The sequence below is a fragment of the Eleutherodactylus coqui genome, chromosome 1, assembly GCF_035609145.1.
Source record: "Eleutherodactylus coqui strain aEleCoq1 chromosome 1, aEleCoq1.hap1, whole genome shotgun sequence".
Taxonomy (NCBI): domain Eukaryota; kingdom Metazoa; phylum Chordata; class Amphibia; order Anura; family Eleutherodactylidae; genus Eleutherodactylus; species Eleutherodactylus coqui.
Window position 1 is genome coordinate 344,313,788 of NC_089837.1, and position 25,823 is coordinate 344,339,610.

General features: G+C 42.4%; 1 protein-coding gene across 1 annotated transcript in view; it reads left to right on the forward strand.

The window, feature by feature from the left end:
* Positions 1–3,198: 3,198 nt before the first annotated feature.
* Positions 3,199–25,823, forward strand: part of TMEM132E (transmembrane protein 132E) — a 457,158-nt gene continuing 434,533 nt past the window's right edge. Inside the window, exon 1 of the mRNA XM_066576251.1 lies at positions 3,199–4,072. Coding sequence (XP_066432348.1) covers positions 3,961–4,072 — 112 coding nt within the window. The 5' untranslated portion in view covers positions 3,199–3,960. The remainder of the gene's footprint in view (positions 4,073–25,823) is intronic.

Below are 25,823 nucleotides of genomic sequence, written 5' to 3' on the forward strand. Positions count from 1 at the left end.
AGAACCACTTCTTAGAACCTGGATGAACAAGGTGAGGCAGGTTGGGCCCCTTGCCCCATATGTTCATATGTGTAGCTGATTTAGAAGTGGATGGGCTCCAAAAACCCACTGCATATTTTCTGCTGTGCATGCACTCCAAAATCCACATCAAAATGTGCACCAGTTAGTCTGGATTTTGAAGTGGTTTCTTACACAGATCCGCAGTTGATTTCACCTTTTAAATTGAAAAGAGACGTTTACTGTGGATCTGGTTTTTAATTTCATATCTGCTGCGGATTTTAACCCTTTAGAATCCACAGCATTTCTCAAAAACACTGTGGGTTTTTTGCAGAAAAATTCTGAAGTAAATTTCTGAAATCTCCACGACTTGAACTTTAACCCTTTCCAATCCAATTTGTATCCTGGTTTTCCTAAGGGGCTTACTCTTTTTCTGCCATTATACAATGGTGCTATATGCTGGCCAAAGCCTGTACTGCATGAGGTAACGCGTTGGATAGGCTCCGACAGCAGAGAGGCTGGCGATATACAGTAAGAGAACCCCGACGGACGTCTTCCAACATCGGAGCTGTACAGCCTTAAAACATAATGTCTTCAGAGGTCAGACAGTGGATTGGAAAGGGTTAAATGCTGTCGAATTCCTGCTGCGGAAATTCCACAGCATTTCCATCATGTGTGAAGGTGGCCTCCTGGACAAAAACTATTGATGACGTATCCACAGGGTAGGTCATCAATAGTTAATCGCTGGGGACCCGCTGCTTGAGTGAAGCCGGTTATTACACTTCCGCGTCTGACACAGGGGTTGGTCCTGGATGTTTTATAGGATTCTTCATCTTCCACTGGTTTCAGTAGAAGTGAAGCTGGCTATGGCACTTCAGCCCCGCTGCTCTGACCGCAGTCCGGGCGATCTCGAGCAGTAGGTACCAGACAATAAACTATTAATCACATATCCTTAGTATGGGTCATCAATAGTTTTTACCTGGAAACCCTCTTTACGGTAGCAGTGGCCCACTTTACGGGGAAGCCCCCGTACAGCAGCATATATGGTCTGTTCAGCACTGATCTATCAATACTGTCTTACCTATCTATCGTTCTATACTTACCTATCTATTTAACTATCTATGGTTCTATATCTAGTTACCTACCTACTTACCTATCTATCTATGGTTCTATATCTATCTACCTACCTGTCTGTCTTTCTAGCTATCTATGGTTCTATATCTATCTATCTACATACTAGAGATGAGCGAGCGTACTCGGAAAAGCACTACTCGCTCGAGTAATTTGCTTTATCCGAGTATCGCTGTGCTCGTCCCTGAAGATTCGGGTGCCGCTGCGGCTGACAGGTGAGTCGCAGCGGGGAGCAAGGGAGAGCGGGCGGGAGAGAGGGAGAGAAAGATCTCCCCTTCGTTCCTCCCCGCTCTCCCCTGCAGCTCCCGCTCCGTGCCAGCACCCGAATCTTCAGGGACGAGCACAGCGATACTCGGATAAAGCAAATTACTCGAGCAAGTAGTGCTTTTCCGAGTACGCTCGCTCATCTCTACTACATACCTGTTTGTCTGTCTGTGTACTTATTGTTCTATATATACCTACCTGTCTATCTATAGTTCTATATCTACCTACCTGTCTGTCTGTCTATTTGCTAATTGGTTCTATATCTATCTACCTACCTACTTGTCTGTTTTTCTATCTATGGTTCTATATCTATCTATCTATCTATTTACATACCTACCTGTCTATTTAGTTATTGTTCTATACCTACCTAGCTGTCTGTCTATCTATTGTTCTATATCTATCAATCAACCTGTCTGTCTATCCATCCATGGTTATCTATCTATCTCTCTATCTATCTATCTCATATCTATCTATCTCATATCTATCTATCTCATATCTATCTATCTACCTATCATTCTATACCTGTTTATCTATATACCTACCTATTTATGGTTCTATATCTATATATCTACCTACCTACCTATCTATGCATGTCTATCTATCTATCTCGTATCTATCTATGGTTCTATATCTATATACCTACCTACCTATCTATATATGGTTATCTATCTATGTAGCATTATCTATCTCATACGGTATCTATCTATTGTCTCATATCTATCTATAGTATCATATCTACCTATTGTTCTATACCTATATACCTACCTGTTTATCTATATATGGTTCAATATCTATCTATGGTTCTATATCTATATACCTACCTACCTGTCTATTTGCTAATTGGTTCTATATCTATCTACCTACCTACCTGTCTGTTTTTCTATCTATGGTTCTATATCTATCTATCTATTTACATACCTACCTGTCTATTTAGTTATTGTTCTATACCTACCTAGCTGTCTGTCTATCCACCCATGGTTATCTATCTATCTATCTATCTATCTATCTCATATCTATCTATATATCTCATATCTATCTATCTATCTACCTATCATTCTATACCTGTTCATCTCTATACCTACCTATTTATGGTTCTATATCTATATATCTACCTACCTACCTATCTATGCATGGTTATCTATCTATCTATCTATCTATCTATCTATCTATCTCATATCTATCTATCGTTCTATATCTATATACCTACCTACCTATCTATATATGGTTATCTATCTATGTAGCATTATCTATCTCATACGGTATCTACCTATTGTCTCATATCTATCTATAGTCTCATATCTATCTATTGTTCTATACCTATATACCTACCTGTTTATCTATATATGGTTCAATATATCTATCTATGGTTCTATATCTATATACCTACCTATCTATCTATATATGGTTATCTATCTATTTCATATCTATCTATAGTCTCATATCTATCTATTGTTCTACATCTACCTGCTTGTCCATCTAAGGTTCTATATCTATCTACTGATTGTTTTACATCTACCTACCTACCTATTGTTCTCATATCTACCTACATGCCTGTCTATCCATCATGCCTTGTAATCCGTCTATGTGTCCAGTGCTGAAGGTGATGTCCCGAGGCTGCCCTCCACCTGCTGTACCCCGGAGCCCCTCTCCTTCCCCCGCACGGTGACGGTGTGGAGCTTCCCGAGAACTAGAGGCGCGTCCCCGGCCATGTCCCCGCCGCCCCCTCTGCTCACAGCCCACGTGAGGCGGACTGCTTTACTCACTGCAAACCCGGACTCCTCCAAGTCATTGAGCGGCCAGCAGCGCCGGAGACAGGAGGAGGCGGCGGCGCTCGGTCCTGTCCTCACCGCTCCCAGCGCCCGTGTGATGTCCCCCTGAGTGCGGAGGAGATTACCGGCAGCAGGTTGTTGGCGGAGCTCGCACTAAGTTGTTCCGTGGATGATGGGAGTCTCTGCTGGACCGGCTCTCTGGGATTCTAGTTGCCTCTTCTGAGTCCCGGATCCGCACTGCTCGCAGATCGGTCTGTCGCCGGCGGGGATCCATCTTCCGAGCGGAGCCCGGCTTCTAAAGGAATTTACACCTTTTTGTACATATTCTTAACCCTTCATTCGCTACAGTCAGTCCTTCGCAGACTGCATGGCATTGGCATGGTTTTGGAAAGGTGACTTCTCTCTGGTGGCTTTGGATGATACACCTCCACTATCTAAGCGCTAAGAGCGCCTCCTAGTGCATCCCTGAATAACAAGTAGGCTGCCCGTATGTCCAACCCCCGAGGAGCGCTGAGTGGGGTCATGTGATTGCACACTGCGTGCTATGCAGAGTGCCAGGCTATTGGTAAGGTAGGATCCTGCTTTCATGAAAGAAGAGGCCAGGACTTCTGCTGTGCATGGAATAAGGCAGACTCGATGCCATGTGAAGCTGGTGGCTGTAATGTCTCTTAATCAACAATGAGTAGATAGAATTAGCGAATGTAGGAAGAAGCAAGCAGCTAGTTACAAGCAGGAAGCTTGCCAGTGGAGCTGGACACTGCATTTGTGGCTCCCTAGACCAAGGTGCCAGATCCTCACTATGACTGCCAGGAGAAGATGCCCAGGGCTGTTGTGGAGCTTCACTCACTACCAGAGCCATTATAACAACTGCTACATTTACTGCTGCCTTCTGATTCTCATCACTGCCAAGGGTGAGTGGCGTCTAGTAGGAAGAGTTTGCACAAGCATATGCATGGCATGGGACTGTACCCAAAGGGTGGTAGGAGCAGATTCTTCTAGAACATCTTCAGTGTCAATGCAGAAAGTTCTTCAGTTATTATTGCACATGTTGCCTGTGCTTGTCTTGCTACCCTGGTTATCTACCAGTCTAATGATAAACTGTATTACATGGTACATTGCTGGGCTTTGTGAGCATCCCCTGGCACAGGGCATCTGCTGTCACACTGAACTGTCTTGTGGTCAATGTTTTATACTAGCTGTTGGGCTCAAGTGTTGTGTGCTAGTACAGAAACTGGCATTAGAGCACCTTTTTCTTGATCTGGTCTTTCTCGTAGAGGGTAACATGTAAGGGCAAGAGATGCCACCTACACGCCATTCTTTCTGCAATTGCTGCTCCCTGTGGATTCAGTTTAACTCTTGCATGCATTAAAACTGATAGATTAACAAAAGCATAGCAACGTCATGGGGGCATCATGTGAAGGATGAAAATGATAACGAAATAGATTCAGTAGATGGTCTCAGCATAGGGATTTGTGCACTGTTGAGCTTTGTCTGTTCACATCCCCACTGCCTGCTAATGTTATTTAAAGGAGCGGGACATGTGTAGCATTGCATACTAATGGAACAGTAAAGAGTTAATGTGATTACAAGGTCCATTTGTTGCATGATTGAAATGCAAAATGCCATACAGCTGGAAGGGTAGGGCAAACAGTTGGAGGTATGCAGAAATATAAAATGTATCCATTTTTACTGTTAAAGAACCATTTGTGCTGAAATCCCTAAAGCAATAATAATGTTTCGAATTTGGCTAGCGGAAGGCAAGTGGGCATGGCATTGTCTGCAAGCAATAACTAAGTGCCATCGAAGACTATGGGTCGGTTGATCAGTTCTGAACAAAGACAGTGTATCAAATGTGTTTGTGTTCTATGATACATATTTACATATATTTCTGTGTTTATTTTTCTTATTTATGGATGTGCTCTTCATTCTGTTGCAATGAGGATGTTTCCAGGGTCTAGACAACCCCAAAACTGTTGTATATCAATTGGCTGCTAATTGATTTCTGGAAATGGTAATGTAGTCCTAGTGAGGCACAAAAATCAGAGACTAGGATGTCTAGGTAGAATATTGACTCCCCAGGGAAAGACGTCTTCTGTATGTAGTAAGGAGCAATGACATGATCTCTTCTGATTTTTGCTGATAAAACAAAAAGTGCAATGAAAGGCCAACACGTCGGTAGGATTTGTGCTCTGGCTTTTTAGAATAAAAGTCTGCTTTTACTATTGCTGGAATGAGCAGCTGCATTCCCACAGTTTGCTTCAATTGTTCATCTGTGTTATGCAGGGATCAGCATCCTAGTGCTATATTCCCCATCAATACTGCATTTCTTTGCATAGTCTTCGTTCCACATTGAATCATTGCTTGTGACTTGTACATGGAGGAAATATTAATGCCTGTAGTCTGCGCCATATTTATGAACAAATTACACATATTTCTCGAATATCACTGGCAGCTCTATTTTTCTTCTGTCTTTGGGAAGGTTTAGGCAGTGTTGTGTAATGTCACATATTCATCAAATTCATGCTCCATTTCTTTACTGTGTAATACAAACAGTGGGCTGTACCTGCCATTGACAGTCACATAGTGATCCCTGTTTTCTATAAGTCTCATATCCCATATTGTATAATATGGCTCACAGAACAACAATGAAAACTGTAGTTTTAAAACTATTTTCCGGTTTGTAAAAGTGACAGAATGGATACATAACCATCAAAGTCTAAATGGAATGAGTCTACCATTGTTATACCATATTAAGTAGCCACTGGTCCATTTCTTAAACTCAGCAATTCTCACATTGTTAATATGACTGCCTTGATGACTGAGTGCAAGATAATGCTAGGGCTACATGGCGATTTTGGGTGCGACTCACGCTGCATAGCAAAAGAGTGCAGTGTTGGTTGCCCTGCCTTCATTGCATATAATGTAAGCGAATGTGGTTGTTTTGGAACTTTACTGTGATCATGAGCTAACAGTCACAAGTCCAAATCTGCAGTAGCCCTAGCCTAAAGGTACCTTCATAGTGGGTGAAATCACTGTGGGCATTGTGCAATGGAATACCCACAGCAATTCCGCGGTAAATCGCCAGTGGCCAAATTCACATCTACATGGTGTGGATTTGGCAGTGTTTTAAATTGGGGATCAGCTGCTCAATTGAACCTTATATTTCAAAGGTTGACTTTCAAAAACCCTGTGGATTCACCATGGAAATTGTCCACAAATTTTAGAAATTTCCCCACTTGGCTTGTACTGTAAAAGCTTCAAAATTTTCATAATAGTCCACTAGCGGAAATTCCACAGTGCTTACTGCCCATGTGAAGATGGGCTAAAGGTGAGGCTAAATAGGATGACCACACAAATGTTGTAGATCATGTGGGCATTTAAGAATCCGTTTAATAACCACAGCGTCCACATGCCACAGTGTTTCTTTTTCGTTCCATCAATACCACCCTGTGTGGCTTCATCCTTAGGCAAGGAACTGTGTAATATACTGGTGATGCAGAGCTGGATTTGTCATTCCTGATATGACCATAGTGCTGATGAAAATAATTAAACTCGGTAGATCTACATGTTGTGAGGATGCATTGGGATATCAATATGAGATGTAGTGATGTGAAGTTTGTTATCTCGTACATCTGTACTTAACCATTACACGTTACAATGTGGTGAAATTCATAGACAGGGTTACTCATACTGTTGTTTAATGTGTATGAACGCTAGTATCTATTGGGCAGGACTGTAAAGTAGGAGATGTGAAGTCGGAATAACAGTAGTTTTGAGTGCAGTTCCATAGAAATGTATCAATACTGTTTCAAAATAAAAATATATAAAATATTATATATTAACGTTTGTTCAATTAAGCCTGATTTTGCAATGTTTCTACACTACCCTGTTTCCCTGAAAATAAGACATACCCTGAAAATAAGACACAGCATGATTTTCCAGAATTTTTGAGGATGCAAAATGATTTTTCAGGCTTTTTGAGGATGCTTGAAATATAAGCCCTACTCCAAAATTAAGCCCTGCTAACAGTTAATTTAAAAAGTCAATTTAAATAGTGTCCAGGCAGCTATACATGTAAAAAAGTTAAACCTTTTTGAACAAAAATTAATATAAGACACTGTCTTATTTTCGGGGAAACACGGTAGATTTACTAGTTACTATTATACATGTGTCATTTATGAGGATTAAAGCCAGAGTCGGAAGTTTTCTTCCGACTCCACAGCGAACGGTGGATCTTGCTGGTAAAATAACTGTGTCTTGGTTTGAACCTTATTTGTATGGAATTCCTGGGCCAATTTAAATTGTTATTATGTAGAACTTTCCAGTCTTTGTTGTAGTTGCAGTATTTATTTAATGCCCTTTGTTGCAATAGCTCAGAGTTATGAACTCATATTGTAACCTATTAACCGAAGGAGTCATTCCTCCTCCTCTTTAATAATATCCTCTGTCAATGGGGAGCATGCAGCATGTTTCCTTGCCTATACAAGTTGTTACATTGTATATATTTTATTCATGTTCGCTATTTGTTTTATATTTGGTAAAAGTAAATAACATTGCATCATATGCTTATTAGTAGTTTCCCTAGTTGCATAAGCATACAGAGTGGAAACTAAAAGCTGTGAAAGGAACATCACAGTATATAGTCACTGTGCAAAATATTCTTACAATATCCCCAGTGACCACCACGTATCCCCAAATACTCCCAATATTTTTCCACAATTTCCCTTATAGCTCTAACATATGTAGCGCACACAATAGAGCTGATAGAACCTGTACAGATGCAAACATGGCCGTATTTGTACTAGGCATAAGCGGTCCAGTGCCAAGGGTTGCTCCTTGCTGGGGATGGTGCCAGTTGAGAGGGAATTTTTTATTTATTTATTTTAACTTCTCCCTTGTCTCCTGCCAGTAAAACTGGTGGGGATAGTGCATAGGACGGGTAGTACAGATTGTACATCAGGGAGAGAGGGAGGATGATAAGTTATACTCCTTCCTCTCCTCATGGAGAAGCAGTCAGCAGGTAATGTGTCAAGTCTCCCTGGTGTGGCGAGTGGCCGCTTCTGAAGTTCCTGCATCTTCCTTACGCCATATTCACATGGCTGATATTCTTGCGTGAGTGCTGTCCATGCCCGATAGGGACACAACTCGCACTGAAAATGAACCCATTCATTTGAATGGATTCATTCACAAGAGCTGCATGTCCTATTTTCATGTGTGTCTCACATGAGAATGGGACATATAATGCACGGTGGCTCTCACATCACACTGCACATGGATGGGGAATTTGAGTGATGTGCAACGCGAGTTGCTCTTGAGATTTATGGGTTCATTTTCTGGGCAAGTTCTGTACGTCTCGGAAATGGACAGAACTTGTCCAAGAACAGAAGAGAGAGAAACAGCATTAATGCACTTGCTAAGCATTTCTTCAGACAACCAAGAAGACACTGCAGCTTCAGAAGCAGTCGCTCAACATAGCAAAGATCCCTCCATATACCTAATGGACCAGAGAGAGAAGAAAAACTGAGCATGTGTGACCACTTTGGAGCATTTACTGAGATGGATACAAGATAGAAACAGCAGGTGGCGCTATTCTAACTTTATTCCTAGAATCCCTGGGGATAGAAACATTTTTCTTAGTAAGTAGAAAACTTTTTAAAAAAGTTTAGAATCATGGGCTTTATTATGCTATGAGAAGGAAAAGGAGAAAAGGAAGAAGGAGATGAAGAATAAGAGCTCCTTCTTCCTCCTCCGAAGAAGCAGGAGGAGGAAGAAGGAGGATCTTGGTGACTCAATGGCTAGTAGTATTTCCTTGTAGCACTGTGGTTCTAGGCTCATGGCTATTATGGACAACTGCAGTGCATAGAGTTTGTATGTTCTCTTTGTGATTATTATTATTTTCCCAGTGCTCCTCCTCTGAAGAAGAAAGAAGTGTGGTGGCTCAGTTGTTTGTCCATCTATTACTCCATCTCCTTATTTTCTTTCATTTTTTTCTTGAGCACTGGAGGTGGAGAAAGAAGAAAGATGAAGAAGGAAAAACAAGCATGGTAGTTGAGTCATTTGCACTTTTGCCTTGCTGGGGTTCTAGGTTCAAATCTGTCCAATGGCAACATCTGGATGGTGTTTTTATGTTCTCTTTGTGTTTACTCTTCCTGTTCTTATCCTCCTCTGGAACAAAAAGCACTACTGGATTTTTTAAAGTTCTTTTTGTGCTTATTCTTGTTGTTTTTCTCCTTCTCTATAGCTGTACAGACAAGCGTGGTGATTCAGTTTTTACCACTGTTGCTCTTTAATGTTGGAATTGTAGGTTCAATGTTGGACGTAGGACAACATCTGGATGAGGATTTAAAGTTCTATTTTTGTTTTTATTCTTGTTCTTCTTCTTATCCATAGGGGAATGGACAAATGTGGTGGCTCAGTTGTTAGCACTGCTGGTATTGTAGATTCAACACGGGCAACATCTGGATACCATTTTTATGTTGTCTTTGTGTTGATTCTTGTTGTTACTTCTCTCGTCCAGAGCAGAATGGACAAGTGTGGTGGCTCAGTTGTTAGCACTGCTGGAGTTGTAGGTTCAAATCTGACCAATGACAACATCTAGATGGAGTTTTTCAAAGTCTATGCAGATGGAATCCTTGATGATTAAACCTAAAGAATGTAGGGCAAACGATACCTGACACTCGTCTCTGCGCATACTTTTTCTCGTGCACCTGCTAGTATCGCTGGCTCACAGCGGGGCGGCAGAAGAAGATTTTTCTCCTCGTGCTCCCCAGCCCCTCTCCATTGGCATAACATAGCCGTTCAGTATTGAACGGCCACTACTTACACTGAACGATGAGTGATCATCTCATCGTCCATCGTTTATGCACCATAAACAATGGATGATGAGCAGATCGCTGATCACTCAGTGTAAACAACAGCTGTCCAGTACTGAACGGCCGCTATGATATGTCAGTGGAGAGGGGCGGGGGAGCACGAGGAGAAAAATCTTCTGCAGCCTCCTCGCCCCCTGCTGGCCGCTCTGTGAGCAAGCCAATGATACTAGCTCCCGTGCAGCTGCACAGGAGTGAGGACACACAGGGCCGAGTATCGGGCATTGTTTGCCTGACATTCGTCACGTCTAAATGGACCTTAGACCCAAGCACTGAAAGGCAACAGTGCTAACAACTGAGCTGCATTCATAGAAAATGGACACACTCACATGCTTGCTTTTATTTGTAAAACGTTTTTCAGTGAATTTTTGCCCAAAATCGGGTTAGGATGACCCAATCTGATTTAGTAAAAGTCGGCTCGATTTTATCGCCTGGTCCATCATGACAAGCCACACTAGTGATAACAGCACTCTGTTCACCTGGCATCCTATGTAGTTGAATCCATTCTGTTCTCCCTTTAACCTGTTGGGTGTCATTTTATTATCTCTAACCCGGTTCTGATGACTTCTGAAACGGGATGGACTTGACAGAGTATGAAGTGCATCAGGTTCACTATTCTATCTAGATCAGTGCTTAAACTATTAAGTGGGTTGTCCCCCAGTTGTTGAGGAGGCTTAAGGTACCTTTATGCAAGGCAATTATCACTTGAATTATCCCTGGAAACAGTTCATTTGGGCAATAATTGCCCCTGTACAAGTGGCCACCAACAGGGCACTAAGAGGGAAATCGCTCAACTGTTGGAGTTGCTTGATTTTTAGCAGAACTAAAAACCAAGCAACTGTTGGGCCGTGTAAACAGGAACAGCTCAATGTTTGGGCGGCTTTTCTTTACTGTGAATGGAGGCGGGCGGGACAGAACAATCCTGGCCCTTGAAGGACTATGGCTTCCATGTAAGCACAGGAATGATAGTCATCTGTGTTAAAGTGCCTTTAGCTGTTTTGAGCAGGAAAATGGCGCCTCCTAGCGGAATGGATGTCTTTTGATAGAACCGAATGGCGCCGAACTGACCCCATTGACTATAATGTTTTTACATGAGACAAATTTTAAGATAGATTGCGATATTTTTATATATTCTGACACGGACAACAAGCAGTAGCATGGCTTCAGCAGCCAGGGACTGAGAAGACCTAGAATGGCTGTATTAGAATGAGCTGCCATGTGAGTACATGATGAATAACATTATTTCCGGATATCATTTCTGCATTTTCCCCTTTATAGGCTGTATGTCTAATTTTCAGTTGCTCCTGAGCTGATGGCAGGAAACTGTTCACAGTGTCTAGAATCTAGGGAAAAGCAAACAACTTCTCTATTTCTCTGCAGCACACATACATAAATAAGCATCATGAAGATTACTTCAGCACTACTCAGCAGTGTAGATGTGATGCTGGTAGCTGTGGGACAAGACGTCACTCACCGTTAGCTCCAGCAGCTAAGTCTGTATGAGTCTCTCTCTCCTTCTGCATCCCACTCCCGTCTCCATAGACATCTAGGGGCAGCATGAAACAACACCCACTGCCACTTCCTGTTTTCTCTCTCACTGTCTCTGTTACTAGAGATGGACTTTTCTTTAAAACAGACAATGGACAGCAAATAATAAGGAAGGGAAACCCCTAGTGGTCGGCACTTTTGAGTGATTTTTTTTTAGCACAATAATGTCATTTTTGGTAAATAAAGTGAGTTGCACTCTTGCTAGTTATCACATAGTACAGGTTGATTTTAAAGTCACTAACCATTTAAATATGAAATAATGCAGTTTCTACTGTCTTGTACCTGTTCTTAGAGTAAGTGAAAAACATCTGAGGATATCTCTTGGTTGATTTCTACTATGACTTCACATGTTTATATTGTTATTTATGTAGATAAAAAGGTCTCTAACTTTTCAACAAACTTGTGCTAGCTAATGTGATAATGAATAAAAGCGCAAATCACTTTATTTACTTAAAATGTGTTTGGCCTGAAAATTAGTTGTAAAGTGCTGGCCACTAGGGGTCTCCCTTCTGCAGCTTACTACAGTACAAGTGGATTAGTGTTCAGGGACTCTAAACCGCACACTGCAGAAACATCCGCAGTGTAAATTCAGCCACGGTGCCTAGTTTAAATTCACAGCATGGCAGTTTATGCTGTGGATTAGTGCAGATTTTTTTCCATTGAGCTCAATAGGGAAATCTAAATCTGCAACAAATTCAAATTCTTGGAGATCCTGCAGCGGATTACTCATGGATTCAAAGCGAAATCCGCAGGTATGGGGAGTTTTTAAAATAAAAATAAGTTGGATATTCCACCTCGACCCTGTGGACAGGGGGCCTAAATGTATCTAACATAATAAAGCCTACAGGCTTTTTCTTGCACCACATGTTGACCTGTCAGGCCAGATCAAAGTTCCTATATTAAGTATAGCGGCGCTTTTGTGCTTCAGCCAACAGCACTGCTAGGGAGAGTCAGGGCTCCATCACATTGGTGAGGGCGCTATCAGGCCATAAATCACGGTCCAATACTGCCCTCGCAATCTGTTCGGAAACCCCTGGATGCGAGGCATTTTCACGAAACAGCCTCGCATCCCTGTCACAGCCATGGCAGGGGTTCGCCATGTTCTCCCATTGTTTTCAACAGGTTCGGTGCTGCTGCTGCCAGCCTCATTGAAGGCAATGGGCGATATCCCAAAAAGAAAGGACATGCTGTGATTTTTTTTATCTGTATAGCATCGCAGCGCAGTGCCACACAGGGAAACCGCGAATGTGAGTGAACCCATCATGGCAATTTAATTTTTATAACTATTCCACAGCCGTGAATGTGCACCAAAATGTCGCGTACTTGCTGCTGCAGAAGGCCCTGTGCATTCGCTGCAGAAAATCCGGATGGAATTTGCTTATAATTAACATGTAAGATGAATAAGATGATATATTGAATAATGTACCTGTACAGTAAGGCTGAATTCACATGTCTACATTGCAAGCTGCACACGAGAATCTCGGGCATAACTAGTGGTTACACAACACACGTTGAATATTGCATGTCCTATACTCTGTGAAAACCGATGAGAATAGGATATGCAGCGATGTTTTCACACAGCCCATGGGTCCGTGGGAAAAATCGCCCAATGTGTATGGCCTCATAGGCTATAATGGGTCCGGGTGCTGTCCGAGTGTCCCACAAACGGCGCACAGGCGGAAAACATGAGCATCTCAATAAAAGCCCAAATTCTAAGAATATTCATTACCAATGAACTCCATAACTATATAAAAGCTCCAGGTCAAAGTTTGAGTGCATTTATGCAGGTTATGAAACTTGCAGGTGACTTCTGGTCTTCATCATTTATAGTAGGTGGTGCATTATTCTTCATAATGCATGCCTCAGCTGCTGCAGATTCTCTTTTTAAAGGTGAAGTGGGTGCATCCTGTCCGTCATCTCTTATTTTCCAAGGAAAGTCAATAGCCCTGATTTTCTGGTGTGAGGTCCAGGAGTGAATGATACAGCCTGGAGCTGCTGAAGAACCTCTAGAGGGAGAACTAAATGCCAGAATGTGACCGCTTCTGCAGGAAGAGATTAGCAGCTCCTTTGTAGCACCACTTATCTCCATATAATCGGCAGGTTCTGACACCAGAATACGATGTTCATACAAATACAGTATTATTTACAGACCTGTTAATGGGAATTTTCCATTGAAGTGTATTATATAATCAAACCACATTTATTATAACACTCAATGAGTTCTTGAAACTGTAGCTTTCATTAAACTGAGGCAGTATTTACAACACTTGGCATGGCATGGCATTGACGTGGCATGACCAGTTGGAGAGCAATATTTTCATCAGTGTCTCATTTCAGTTCCCATTTATCATATTATTTTATTAGAGCGTGCAATTATTCCCTTGCTTATAAATGCATTAGTGTAAATCTCTTTCAATGCATGTATAAGCCTAATACCCTTTTATATTAGATCGGGTTTTGTTAGGATTTCCTGTTTTATGTTAATTAAAGGCTGGGGGGCAGGAGTCCCCCTACAAATGTTTGGGGCAGCCTGGATTTTCTGCACTAGCATCTTTTTGTTGCCCCTTCTGCTGTATAGTCTGATTGTGCTGCGCCCTCAGTGCAAGTCAGGACCTCAGGCAGCCCCACAGCCTATAGGACCCCTGAGATATCCGAGGCCGGGACATTCAGCATCCCAGTGCTGGCTGCACAATCACATCATTCCTTTGCGCCACATGTGCCTGTCTAAAAGAGGATTCTGCACTCATCAAGTTAGGGAACTGTATACTTTTTATTTTGTGCACCATTACTATTAAGTGGGGCACATGGGGCCACTATTGCTATCAAGGCAGAAGTCAAACGCTACAACATATTAAATTAAACTGTATCTCAAAACTCATTGCCTACCTAAAATCCAAGTATTTAAGTGAAAAACAAAAGCAACCCCCTATAAGGTGTCCATAGTCTTTAAGTGTAATCATTGCAAAAAAAATGCTCTGCAAGATTCTAATATAGAATGGGGGAGAATTTGCTAAGAACCGCCTTTCATACACCGGTCTTAATCCTAAATTCACTGGAGAAAGATGCAGCAAATCTATTAATCTTACAACATTTGGGGACATCTCTAGAGTGTCCATATACCAGAAAATCAAATCTGCGTCAGCCAAGAGATGGCATAGATTTGCGCAATAATTTATGCCGATTTCCGTCATGTATTCTAGTAAACTGTTCTGCATTGGAGGCCACACCCCTTCTGTCAAGTCCTGCCCATTTTTTGAAAAATGATAAAAGCAGTATAAAAAAGAGAAAAGTCCCAAATGTTTGCACGACTGCAGCATACGGCAAGATGTGTGACGGGTTTCCTGCCAGCATCCTGGCACAAGGGCTATGATGAAGTCTTCCCCTGTGCCCCAGTTTCATGCGCTTCTTGTTTACTTCTCATTTACATATATAATGACCCAGTCCTGCTCTCAGCTGAGACATGAATACAGTTGTAAGGCAATCGTTAGCAAAATGAGGCTGCGTTCATCCTGGTGTCATCTGTTGTGGTTGACAAAGGAACGCTTTATGTTTGCTTTCAAAACCTATTGAAATTATTGGGGAAAAAACGGATCCATTTATTTCCATTTTAATTCCATTTATCTGCTCCAAAAACAAAACGGAGATCTGTAGAGCCCTAACGGAGCTCTAACGCAGGCGTGAATGGGTCTTTACGGTACCTTCACACTTGCGATAAAATCATGCAATTTTTGAGTGACGTGAGAGTGCTAGAAAATGCAGAAATATGAAACCTATGTTTCATTCCATTTTACAATGTTTTCTGTCCTGCGATGTTGCAAGATTTGAACATCGCTGCCTATCCTATCTATCTGCCGTTTGCGCTTTTTTTTTCTCATCCATGTTTCGCTATGGAGCTTCCGATTTATCGCAACACACGAACTTGCAATGTTCATGCGATGCATTTTTAATATTAGAAACTCCTAATGTCTATCGTGCAAGAAAATCGTGAGAGTCAGCGATGCGATGCGAGATTATTTTCAGAAAAAAAGCATCGCTGACTCTCCAAAATTGTGTAAAAAAACATGATTTTGCTGCAATTTTCTTGCGCTTGGCAAGAGCCCTTACACAACAATTAATGGATTATCAGGCAGCTTCACACTGATAATCGCAGTATCGCCGCAAGAAAATCGTAATATTGTGTCTTTATTCACGCAATTTTTGAGTGTCAGCGATGCATTTTTCTGAGAATATTCTCGTATCGCATTGCTGCCGCCCGTGATTTTATCGCATGAAAGGCAATAGGAGTTTCTAATGTTAAAAATGCATCACACGAAAATTGCAAGTTTGCGCGTTGTGATGCAATAAATTGGAGGCTCAATAAGGAAACGTGTAAGAAAAAAAAAATCGCAAAACGCAGAAAGATAGGACATGCTGCGATTTTTTTTCACTCCACATCACTTGAGTGAAAACATCGCAAATGAGAATGAAGCCATTAAAAATCTTTGGTTTCATAATTCATGTGTTTTCACTCACTCTTGCATCACTCAAAAATCCAGAGATTTTCTCGCAAGTGTGAAGGTGTTGTAGTGGCCCAGAGTTCGGGTCCCTCTAGTATGTGTTTGTTTACCCCGTGTGAATTGTGTGTCTGTCTACATTGTTGTTGGTCTTTTAGTCGTGTAGGTGGTAACCTCTTTAGATAGTCCTGAAGTCATTGACTTGTGTTGGTGTCACCAAACTTGGTGGTGTCTGTGTGCCTGTCTCCCTAACCTGCTCTGTGTGGCATGATTGCTGGATAGATAGGTTGGGGCGAAGTTAGTTGGTGTAGAGGTAGAGAGAGAGGAGAGGGAAGAATGTAGTCGGTGAAGGAGGACATGTATAAGGGAGGCTGAGGCTCTGACGCTTCCACCTGGGTCCATCTCATTTAGCCATGGGATGGAACCGCTCAGGGGATCTGAAGTCAGAATCAGTTTTTGGAGAATGTTACACACCCCCTCCTGCTTAACTACTAAGTGGTGGGACAGGACCAGGTCTGCTGCTGCACGTAGGAGGACAAGTCTGGCATGAGTGACTGCCCAACAAATGCTACTCGGTCAGCGAGGAAAGGGCTCAATAAGTAGTGAAGGACTCTTCATGTTTTCCCCACCATGTCAGGGACGCTCTCCCAAGAATTCACATCAGATAACCGAGACTGATGGCAGCTGAATCTTGGGAAACGAGTGTTTTTCCTAGCTAAAGTGTGTCGGAGACTGTAAAGGAAAAAATGTGCCAGCAAAGTATTGTACCTAGGACTGTTGCAGTGTGTTCTTGGAAAATCAAAGTTGGAAATGTTGAGTAAAAACCGTGTGCCTCTGGGTTAAACTACACTTTGGCTATGGACTCTTTTATTTGGCTTTGGTAATTTATTTCTCGGAAGGGGCACTGTCGTCACATGGACATTTAGCTTATCATATCTATTGGCACAGCTGCTAACCTTTATCCCTGCACACAGCCGGGTCAGGCCGCTTCTGGATGTTCTGGGAGGAGACAGTAGAGCCATCGTGACCCACCATTGTGTTCCTCGCTGTCTCCCTGACAAAAGGTCTGAACTCGGCCACTGCAGCACCCTTAGACTAGACTTTCTTTGCATATCGAAAGAATATTTTACAAATGTCTTATAGGTATTTCTGGGACCCCAGGACTCTGGTGACTTGTATCTCATATTCTAGTACTACCGTAGATAGAGTAGCTATTCTTTAAATGTAGTTGCTCAGAGGATGCTATAGATGTATATTAGATGCCCTGCAGCCAGCAATGTTGTGTCTAATCTGCATATTTAGTGTTGTTTCTTCCACTCTATTAGTTTCTGTAGATGCTTAGTTTTTTCTCGCCATGCTTTCCAAGTGGGTGGTCTATCCCTGGTGTGAAATAAGAGTTGGGCCATGAGCTCTAACTAGTAGATTATCGCCCCCTGCCCTCTCCCCTTCATGGTATTTTATTGAGCCACTAACACAAAGATATTGCAGCTACATCCCTCGTCTCCCTCTGCTATTTGTCTAGAATTTACTGTTTCACTCTAGATGGATTTCTCGGAGGCTGAGGAGGTTTGTGGAAGCCTGCAGGCTGTGATTGAATTAGTAGAAAAACTAATGGAAGGCAAAGAAGATAATAAGATATATTGCAAATGTATTCACATTACTACTAATTTATGCAAAAAAGTTATAAGGATAGAGGTGCTTTAAGTTTCATTTACATAAGTGTGGATAACCCTTTTAATGCACTGATGGTTTTATTTATGCTTGTGATATAAAGTAAATGGCAAAGTAAGCTGATTGGCAACTTATATCTTTGACCTTACACATTGAAAAAGTTTGCAGAAAATGAACTTGTTGGGGTATGATCAGACAAATCTGCCGTATTTCTGTAGCAAATAGAGCGTTGATTTGAAAACTTGCTAACATGAATGACTCTTCTGCTATGGAAATTTTCTACTGCAAGGGAATGGAGTTTGCTAAAGCCCCATTCATGACATCGTACTGTACATTGCTGCAAAATTACCCTTAGACAACTGGTAAAACAATGGAAGGCTGTATTGACGTAGGGCAGTTTAGATGTGGTTTAAACCGTATAAAAATAGACCTAAGAAGTGAAAGATTTAGCTGTGATTTGATGTGTTTTTGATGTGGTTGCAGTTTTTACCTAAACTATGCACCTTTTTTATGAAGTCTTAACTGTTCCTGATTTACGACCTAAATATCAGATATACAGTTAGATTTTGGCCTAGCAGGGCACATTCTACCATCTTAAAATTCTAAAAAAGTTCTCCTCGCTTTGTCCCTCATGATACTTTCTTTGCCAGCCAAGAATGATGTCATAAATTGCTGTATTTTCTGTCCTCATAAATATGCACTCTAGTAGAACCTAAAAGCTTGCCCAAAAGCTGGCTGTATGCTTGTCAAGAATAGTTCTCCTCACCGACAGCATATGTAGATGTCTGACATAGGCCAGTCTTCACACTAGCAGATTTGAATTGCAGATTCCGTGATCGACATCTGTGCATATGATACGCTGTAGTACGCCGGCACTGAAAGGCATTGACTTTTGAAGTTGTAGGTAGGAATTGCGGATTCTGCAAGTAAAAAAAAGATTTGCAGCATGCTCTGTTTTAGGGTGCCTACCCACTTGCGATTTTTTTTCCTTTGACGTTTTGCGTTTTTTCTCAAGAGCAATTAGTATAGAATGTGTTCTTGTCCATCTGGGTTTTTTTTCCCGTTTCGTGGGTTTTTTTCACATAGGAACTGTCAGTTGCATATGTCTCCTTATTTTTCTCTTAATGCACCCATGATTGTCAATGGAGGGCTGCAAAAAACGCTGCGAAAAACGCGTGAAAATTGCGCGAAAATGCCGCGTTTTTCACGCGCGAAAATCGGCAGCGCAAGTGGGTAGGCGCCCTTAAGGCGGATTTTGTTCGTATGGGTTCCATTGATCTCTATGGATGCGTTTGATCCACAGTGCGTATGGGCGCGGATTCATACGCATGTTGCTAGGAGACCAGATATTAAATGGCATAAAGAAAGCATGAATTTGTGGGCAGACAATGCCAGACAGTCTGGGGAGCAATACAACCACCCAGCCTGCTGTCTGCAACCTCCGCTTGTTCTTCCTCCACAAGAAAATGTTTTTGTTTTTTTTTTAAGTGGTTTATACTACTTTCAAAATAAGTAGTATAAACCAGCCGAGCCAAGAGAGCAGTATCCTGTTTTGAAGGCTCTCAGAACATCTCTTACCACAACAGAACAAGAGAATGTCGCCTGAGTGATAGAAGGGTGTTGGCAACTTTCTGATGTCATTCCCTGCTTCTGTTTGTTCTTCCACACGGACGATACACTGCTATACACAGTACATCCGCACGTAAAAGCACACGCATACGCAACCATGTGCTATTCGCTTTCGCGATCATTTGCAGGTCGTTCGCTGCGGATATCCACAAGCGGAATCCGACCCGTTTGTGTGAGGCCGGCCATAACCAGATTCATTCGCTTGATATGCTCAGACAAGTAAAACTTTACCCTGAAACAAGTAAAATTTAATGTGCATACAAACTAGTATCTATCCAGTCATTGACGGGTTAAATGTTTATCACAATAAAAACCCTGGATAGCAAATGTGTCTTAGCAGGGTACACAGACCACTGGACGTTACAGAATGCCCACCCATGCTTTTACTCTCGGAGATTGTCTAATTATTTACAGTTTGCCAGTGTCTACGGAAAACCAATGTTCTTTTTTTGGTCTCATTTGTAACCTCGCCTTGCATAGCGTATCTCATTGGAAAATGAGATTATGCTGTGTAAGGCTCTGCCTCGTTTATAAACAATTTTTCAATGTCGAAGCTCAATTTCATGCCCCAAGCCCCTATTTTTATTTGCTGTCCATAAACAGAAAATGTGTAGTATGAGAGAAATATGCGCTCGCATTAAAATATTTATTAACTGCAGTTTTCTAGAAAAATACAAACCAAAAAAGTACTTGTCAACCATTTATTCCCACAGGTTTCATAATGAAACTCAATGCATGTGTGTGAGCATGTGTGCGCAGAGCTGCGAGTGTGTTATCATTTAAGTGTCCATTTGTTAATCATGCAGGAAAACAGGTCACTTGAATTCACTTATGTAAGGCCATATTTACATGGTGGAGAATAATGCCTGCGTTCTGTGTGATTGCGAGACGCACAGAGCTTGCGCATTGTAATAAGCTATTCTATTTAATGAGTTAATGTACATGAGCAATTTTTTTTCGCTGGCGCCAATAGAGTGGGATAAAAAAATCACAGCATGTACTGTTTTGGCACAAGAATAGGACTTGGTGTCAGTGTCAGTGTGCCGAGCGCTGCGAGTTATGCCCGAGAATCTTGGGCGCTCTAGGCCATGTAAATATGACCTTAGGCTGGCCATACAAATTAGATAGCTATCGTTCAAAGAATTGTTCACCTGCCTAACAGCTCTTCCAATACCCCCCAATACACCTGTACACTCGGATCACAAGCGGAGAAAAAACAGCTGCCTGGTCCTTATCTTCCCTGACAGAGTAGACAGAGTATATTTTTTGTTTGATTCGTACAGAGTCCAACATAAACTAATTTTAGCATGATATGCTGTATCATGGAGGTATGTTTCTAATGGAGAATGGGTATGTAATATGGTGCCCAGGGATGTAACTATAGGCGATGCAGAGGATCCAATTGCACCCGGGCCCACAAGCCTAAGGGGGCCAATAAAGCTTATCTTTTCCATATAGGGAGCTCAGTATTATAGCTGCGGGTCCAGTTGCAAATTTTCCATTGGGGTCCAGAAGCTTCAAGTTACGCCTCTGGTGGTGCCACATGGAGATACAGTAGAGTGATATATGGAGTGTTTATGGCTCTATAGAATGGAATTGCAGGGACCCCTCAGTACACACCTAAGATGAGTGGTTAGGAAACAGTTAAAAAAAACAACATTAAAGGGAACATACAGATCAGAAAACATATGTCCACAGTTATGGGATAGTATTGCAGATCTGTCCCATTCACTTCAGTGGAGCCTAGTTGAAGCACCAAACACAACGGGTGGACAGATGTGCCATTGTGTCTAGAACAAAACAGACAAGTTGTTCTAATACTGTACAGCCCACTTAACTGCATATTTTTTTTTTATAGAGAACTTTTAAAAGGGTACTAACTTTTCAGACAACTTATGTTTATGTACTAGCTCATCATTTCTGTAATATACTTGCATTAAAAATGTTATTGCTTTATCACTGTATATAATATTTGAAGTGCCTGCCACTAGGGGTCTTCCTTCCAGGTTCTTTGCAACGCACTCTCTTAGATACAGAGCTTCTATAGTAGCAACGACATAGGGACATTTCCATAGCAACAGGAAGAGGAGCTTGCTACACTCAGAAGCTGCAGGCTGACAGATCTGCAGACACTGTGATAACAATCTCTAGTCTCTGCCTCTCCTGCTGTTACAGTGTGTGGGTGTGTGTCTATGTGTGCACACATTATAGTGGGTTTACTAACTATTTGAATGTCTTTAAATGTCTGATCATCATGGAAAAGCAGAGGGAAGTATTTAGATACTGCTGATTGGGCTAGAGACAGCGCAATGCAGCCTGGGAAGTAAGGGCAAGAAAGTTTTTCACTTACAGCAGTTATTGGCAGGGAAGGAGCAGATTGTATCTATAGCAGTGCCTGCCTTCCACTCACCAAATGTTCTTACTTATGTTGTGTTTTCCTATCGCCTCTGACAGTTTATTGCTTACTTAGTAAATATAAGCAAAATCTAGTCAAACGCCTGTGAGCTGGGTATAATCTTGTTTGTCTGGGTTTTTTTATAGCTCCACTTTATTTGGTTTAAAGTTGATCTTTTTATTTGATATCGCCCCGGGGTTTAGATGTCACACGCAGAGCCATGACAAGAGCATATTGGGAGCGTTATTTATTAGCATTTTAGAATTTATTTAGCTACAACGCTGACATTGTTCACAAGGCTGTTTATAATTTACATAGTAAAGGCAATAAATTGCTGGGGTGGATGAATAACTCTAGTCAGGTGGGTATACTGGATGAATACATGAAAGCTTGCATTGGAGGAATAGTCTGCAGTTAATGTAAATGGAACACACTTGGTGCCATTGAGGGTAAATGCTTCCCTAGTGATAGAATAGAACAGCATCTTAGTGTACTTTTAACTATAGAAGCAGAAACATAATTTACAGCGGTCAAGTCTTGGACAGCTCAGTTAATGAAATGTCATGTGCTTTTTCATTCTGTTCAGCACCCAGTGGGGCTGTTGTATAAGCATTCAGTTCTGCAGTGAACTCTATATAAATCTAGCAGCCAAGGAATATCTGTCTATACATCTGCGAATCTTGTGCACAGATGAAAATAAACGGATTTGTGCAGCATATTACGTAGAAAAAATGTGCGCACGCATTGAATAGAACCTATTGATTTCAATGGATTCGTTCACATATGCGTATTTTGCGTGCGCACTTTGTGCAAAAAAATATGCAGCATGTTCTATTTTCATGTACAGGAAAAGAACGCATATTGAACTAATTACACTAATTGTCCATTGCAATGAACAGGAGCATGGATGTGTTTTGTTTGACGTTGCACGCAAAAAATAGTACAGTAAAACATGCACAGGCAAATATGCATAACTATGCGTGCATAAATGCGCTTACGCCTGTGTGACACTGGCCTTAGTTTGAAGGTGTTTCTGGTCTCATTGGCAGCTCCATATATTGACCTGAGCCTCTGTCTTAAGATAAGTCTGCGACTAAGATACGTTTTGTTCGGCTGGGGTGTTAATTAGAGATGAGCGAGCACCAAAATGCTCGGGTGCTCGTTACTCGAGTCGAACTTTCAGTGATGCTCGAGAGTTCGTTTCGAGTAACGAACCCCATTGAAGTCAATGGGCGACCCGAGCATTTTTGTATATCGCCGATGCTCGCTAAGGTTTTCATTTGTGAAAACCTGGGAAATTCAAGAAAGTGATGGGAACGACACAGAAACGGATAGGGCAGGCGAGGGGCTACATGTTGGGCTGTATCTCAAGTTCCCAGGTCCCACTATTAAGCCACAATAGTGGCAAGAGTGACACCCCCCCCCCCCCCCCCGCACTGTCAGCATAAAGATCATTCTCCTCTGCCACAGCTCTAACAGCTGTGGCAGAGAAGAACGATGTTAGCCCATTGAATTCAATGGAGCCGGCAATACAGCCGGCTCCATTGAAAGCAATGGGCTGCCGGCGATCGCGGGATGAATTGTCGGGAAGGGCTTAAATATATAAGCCCTTCCCTGCAATTCATCCAGAAATGTGTAAAAATAAAAAAAAAATATATACTCACCTGGTCCCGGCAGACGGAGTTCAGCGCGGCCAGCGGCAGTCCTCCTAAACTGCTCTGAACAGCTGTGAGTAGTATTCAGCAGCTGGGGATTTAAAATCCCCGCCTGCTGAATGAGCTGCCTCTGATTGGTCACAGCCTGACCAATCAGAGGCAGATCTCACTCACACACCCATTCATGAATTTATGAATGGGTGAGTGACTGCTGCCTCTCATTGGCTCAGCCCTTCCCGACAATTCATCCCGCGATCGCCGGCAGCCCATTGCTTTCAATGGAGCCGGTTGTATTACCGGCTCCATTGAATTCAATGGTCAGTGCTCGTTTAATCGAGACGAGTACCGCGTGGTGCCCTTCTCGAGTAACGAGCATCTCGAGCACCCTAATACTCGAACGAGCATCAAGCTCGGACGAGTATGCTCGCTCATCTCTAGTGTTAATACATCTAGTTGCCCTGCTATAAATGGTTATATTCATATACATATAGTGTCATTTGTAGAGATGAGCAAATATACTCGTTTCGAGTAATTACTCGATCGAGCACCATGATTTTCGAGTACTTCCGTACTCGGGTGAAAAAATTCAGGGGGCGCCAGGGGGGCGGGGGAGGCGTGGCGGAGCGGGGGGTAGCAGCGGGGAACAGGGGGGAGCCCTCTCTCTCTCCCTCTCCCCCCCCCCCCCCCACTTCCCACTGCAACGCCCCACTCACCCACGGCTCCCTCGAATCTTTTCGCCCGAGTACGGAAGTACTTGAAAATCTCTGCGCTCGGGCGAAAAAGGGGCGTGGCCGAGTAGGTTCGCTCATCTCTAGTCATTTTTCTTTTGCTACTATTCCCATCCTCCAATACTGCTGTCATTTTTAGTTGTTCTGCCGCTATGATGGAGCAGAATAATGGAAATGAGCAGCATAGTTGTAAACTAAGTCTTACATGTAATTTTGTGCTGAAAACTGGTAGAAAGTATTGGTATAGATAGTATAACATATTAGCACTGTCTTAAAAAAGATTACCTGTCTTTCGACTTGACCTATTTTTGCTGCCCATACCTGTCTAGCCCCCTATCCTGAGGAATGCCACTACAGAGGCCCTTGAGGATGACTTTTTAATTTTATTGATCTAGCTTAAGTGGGAGCGTTCTGTTAATAGGTCCCATGGGTTGATAAGGAATCTCTAATGCAAGAACTTACTGGGTTTCTGTCTTTTAGTTACACAACTATGTTTTCCGCTAGTTTAGGTTTTACTCACTGAAAAAGAAGCCAATAATGCATCACCTGATAGACTGCAGGGCAAGCTCAATCGCCATAGACCCTAGTAGAATGCAAAGAGCCAATATGGAGGAGCTACTTGTTCATGTGCAGACTAATGTGCAGTCACTAAACTCAAGCCAACCCAGATTGGGGAGAGGTTACTGCAAACAAACATAGGCTGCACATGTGAACTGATACCAAGGATGCCAGCTACAGATAGGTGCGCCACACCATACAGCATTGCAACCCTTACTGGCAAAGTAGTGGATCGCCCTGCATCTTCACAGTGGGTCACATTGGCTGATATCTTGGGCTCCCCAAAATCTATAGCAAACTGCATGCAAAAAATACTGATAAATGTGGTGTTTGTTTTGCATTTTGGCCAAAACACATAAGCTGATGGGCCAACGGCAAGGCCACCACACGTCCATCAGAACCTACGCTATCTCACTATTAACTAGATTAAAATCACTGACATGAGAGAAAAAATATGAAGACATTAATCACTGAAAAAGTAGCCAATAATGTACCACCTGATAGACTGCAGGGCAGGTTCAATCACCATAAGCCCTAGTAGAATGCAGAAAGCCAGATTGCAATATGGAGAAGTTACTTGTTCTGTGCGGACTAATGTGCAGTCACTCAACTCAACACAGCCCAGTTTACGTTAAACTTCCTTTTGAGCGTGGACAGCTCAAATCACTTAAGAGTAATTCATGAAAAATGAAAACTTAACTCTGTTCATTAAAGGGGTTGTCTCGCGCCGAAACGGGTTTTTTTTTTCCATAGGCCCCCCGTTTGGCGCAGGACAACCACAAGGGATGTGTTAAAAAAAAACAAAACATATTACTTACCCGAATCCCCGCTCTGCGACGTCTTCCTTCTTCTTTCTTCTTCCTTCACCAAGATGGCCACCGGGATCTTCACCCACGATGCAACGCGGGTCCTTTCCCATGTGCACCATGGGCTCTGTGCGGTCCATTGCCGATTCCAGCCTCCTGATTGGCTGGAATCGGCACACATGACGGGGCGGAGCTACGCGATGACGTGTAGAGGGGGCGGAGCCAGAACGCCGCTCGTGCCTGGACCTAGGAGAAGGGGAGAAGACCGCACAGCGCAAGCGCGTCTAAAAAAGCAAGAAGACATCAGAAT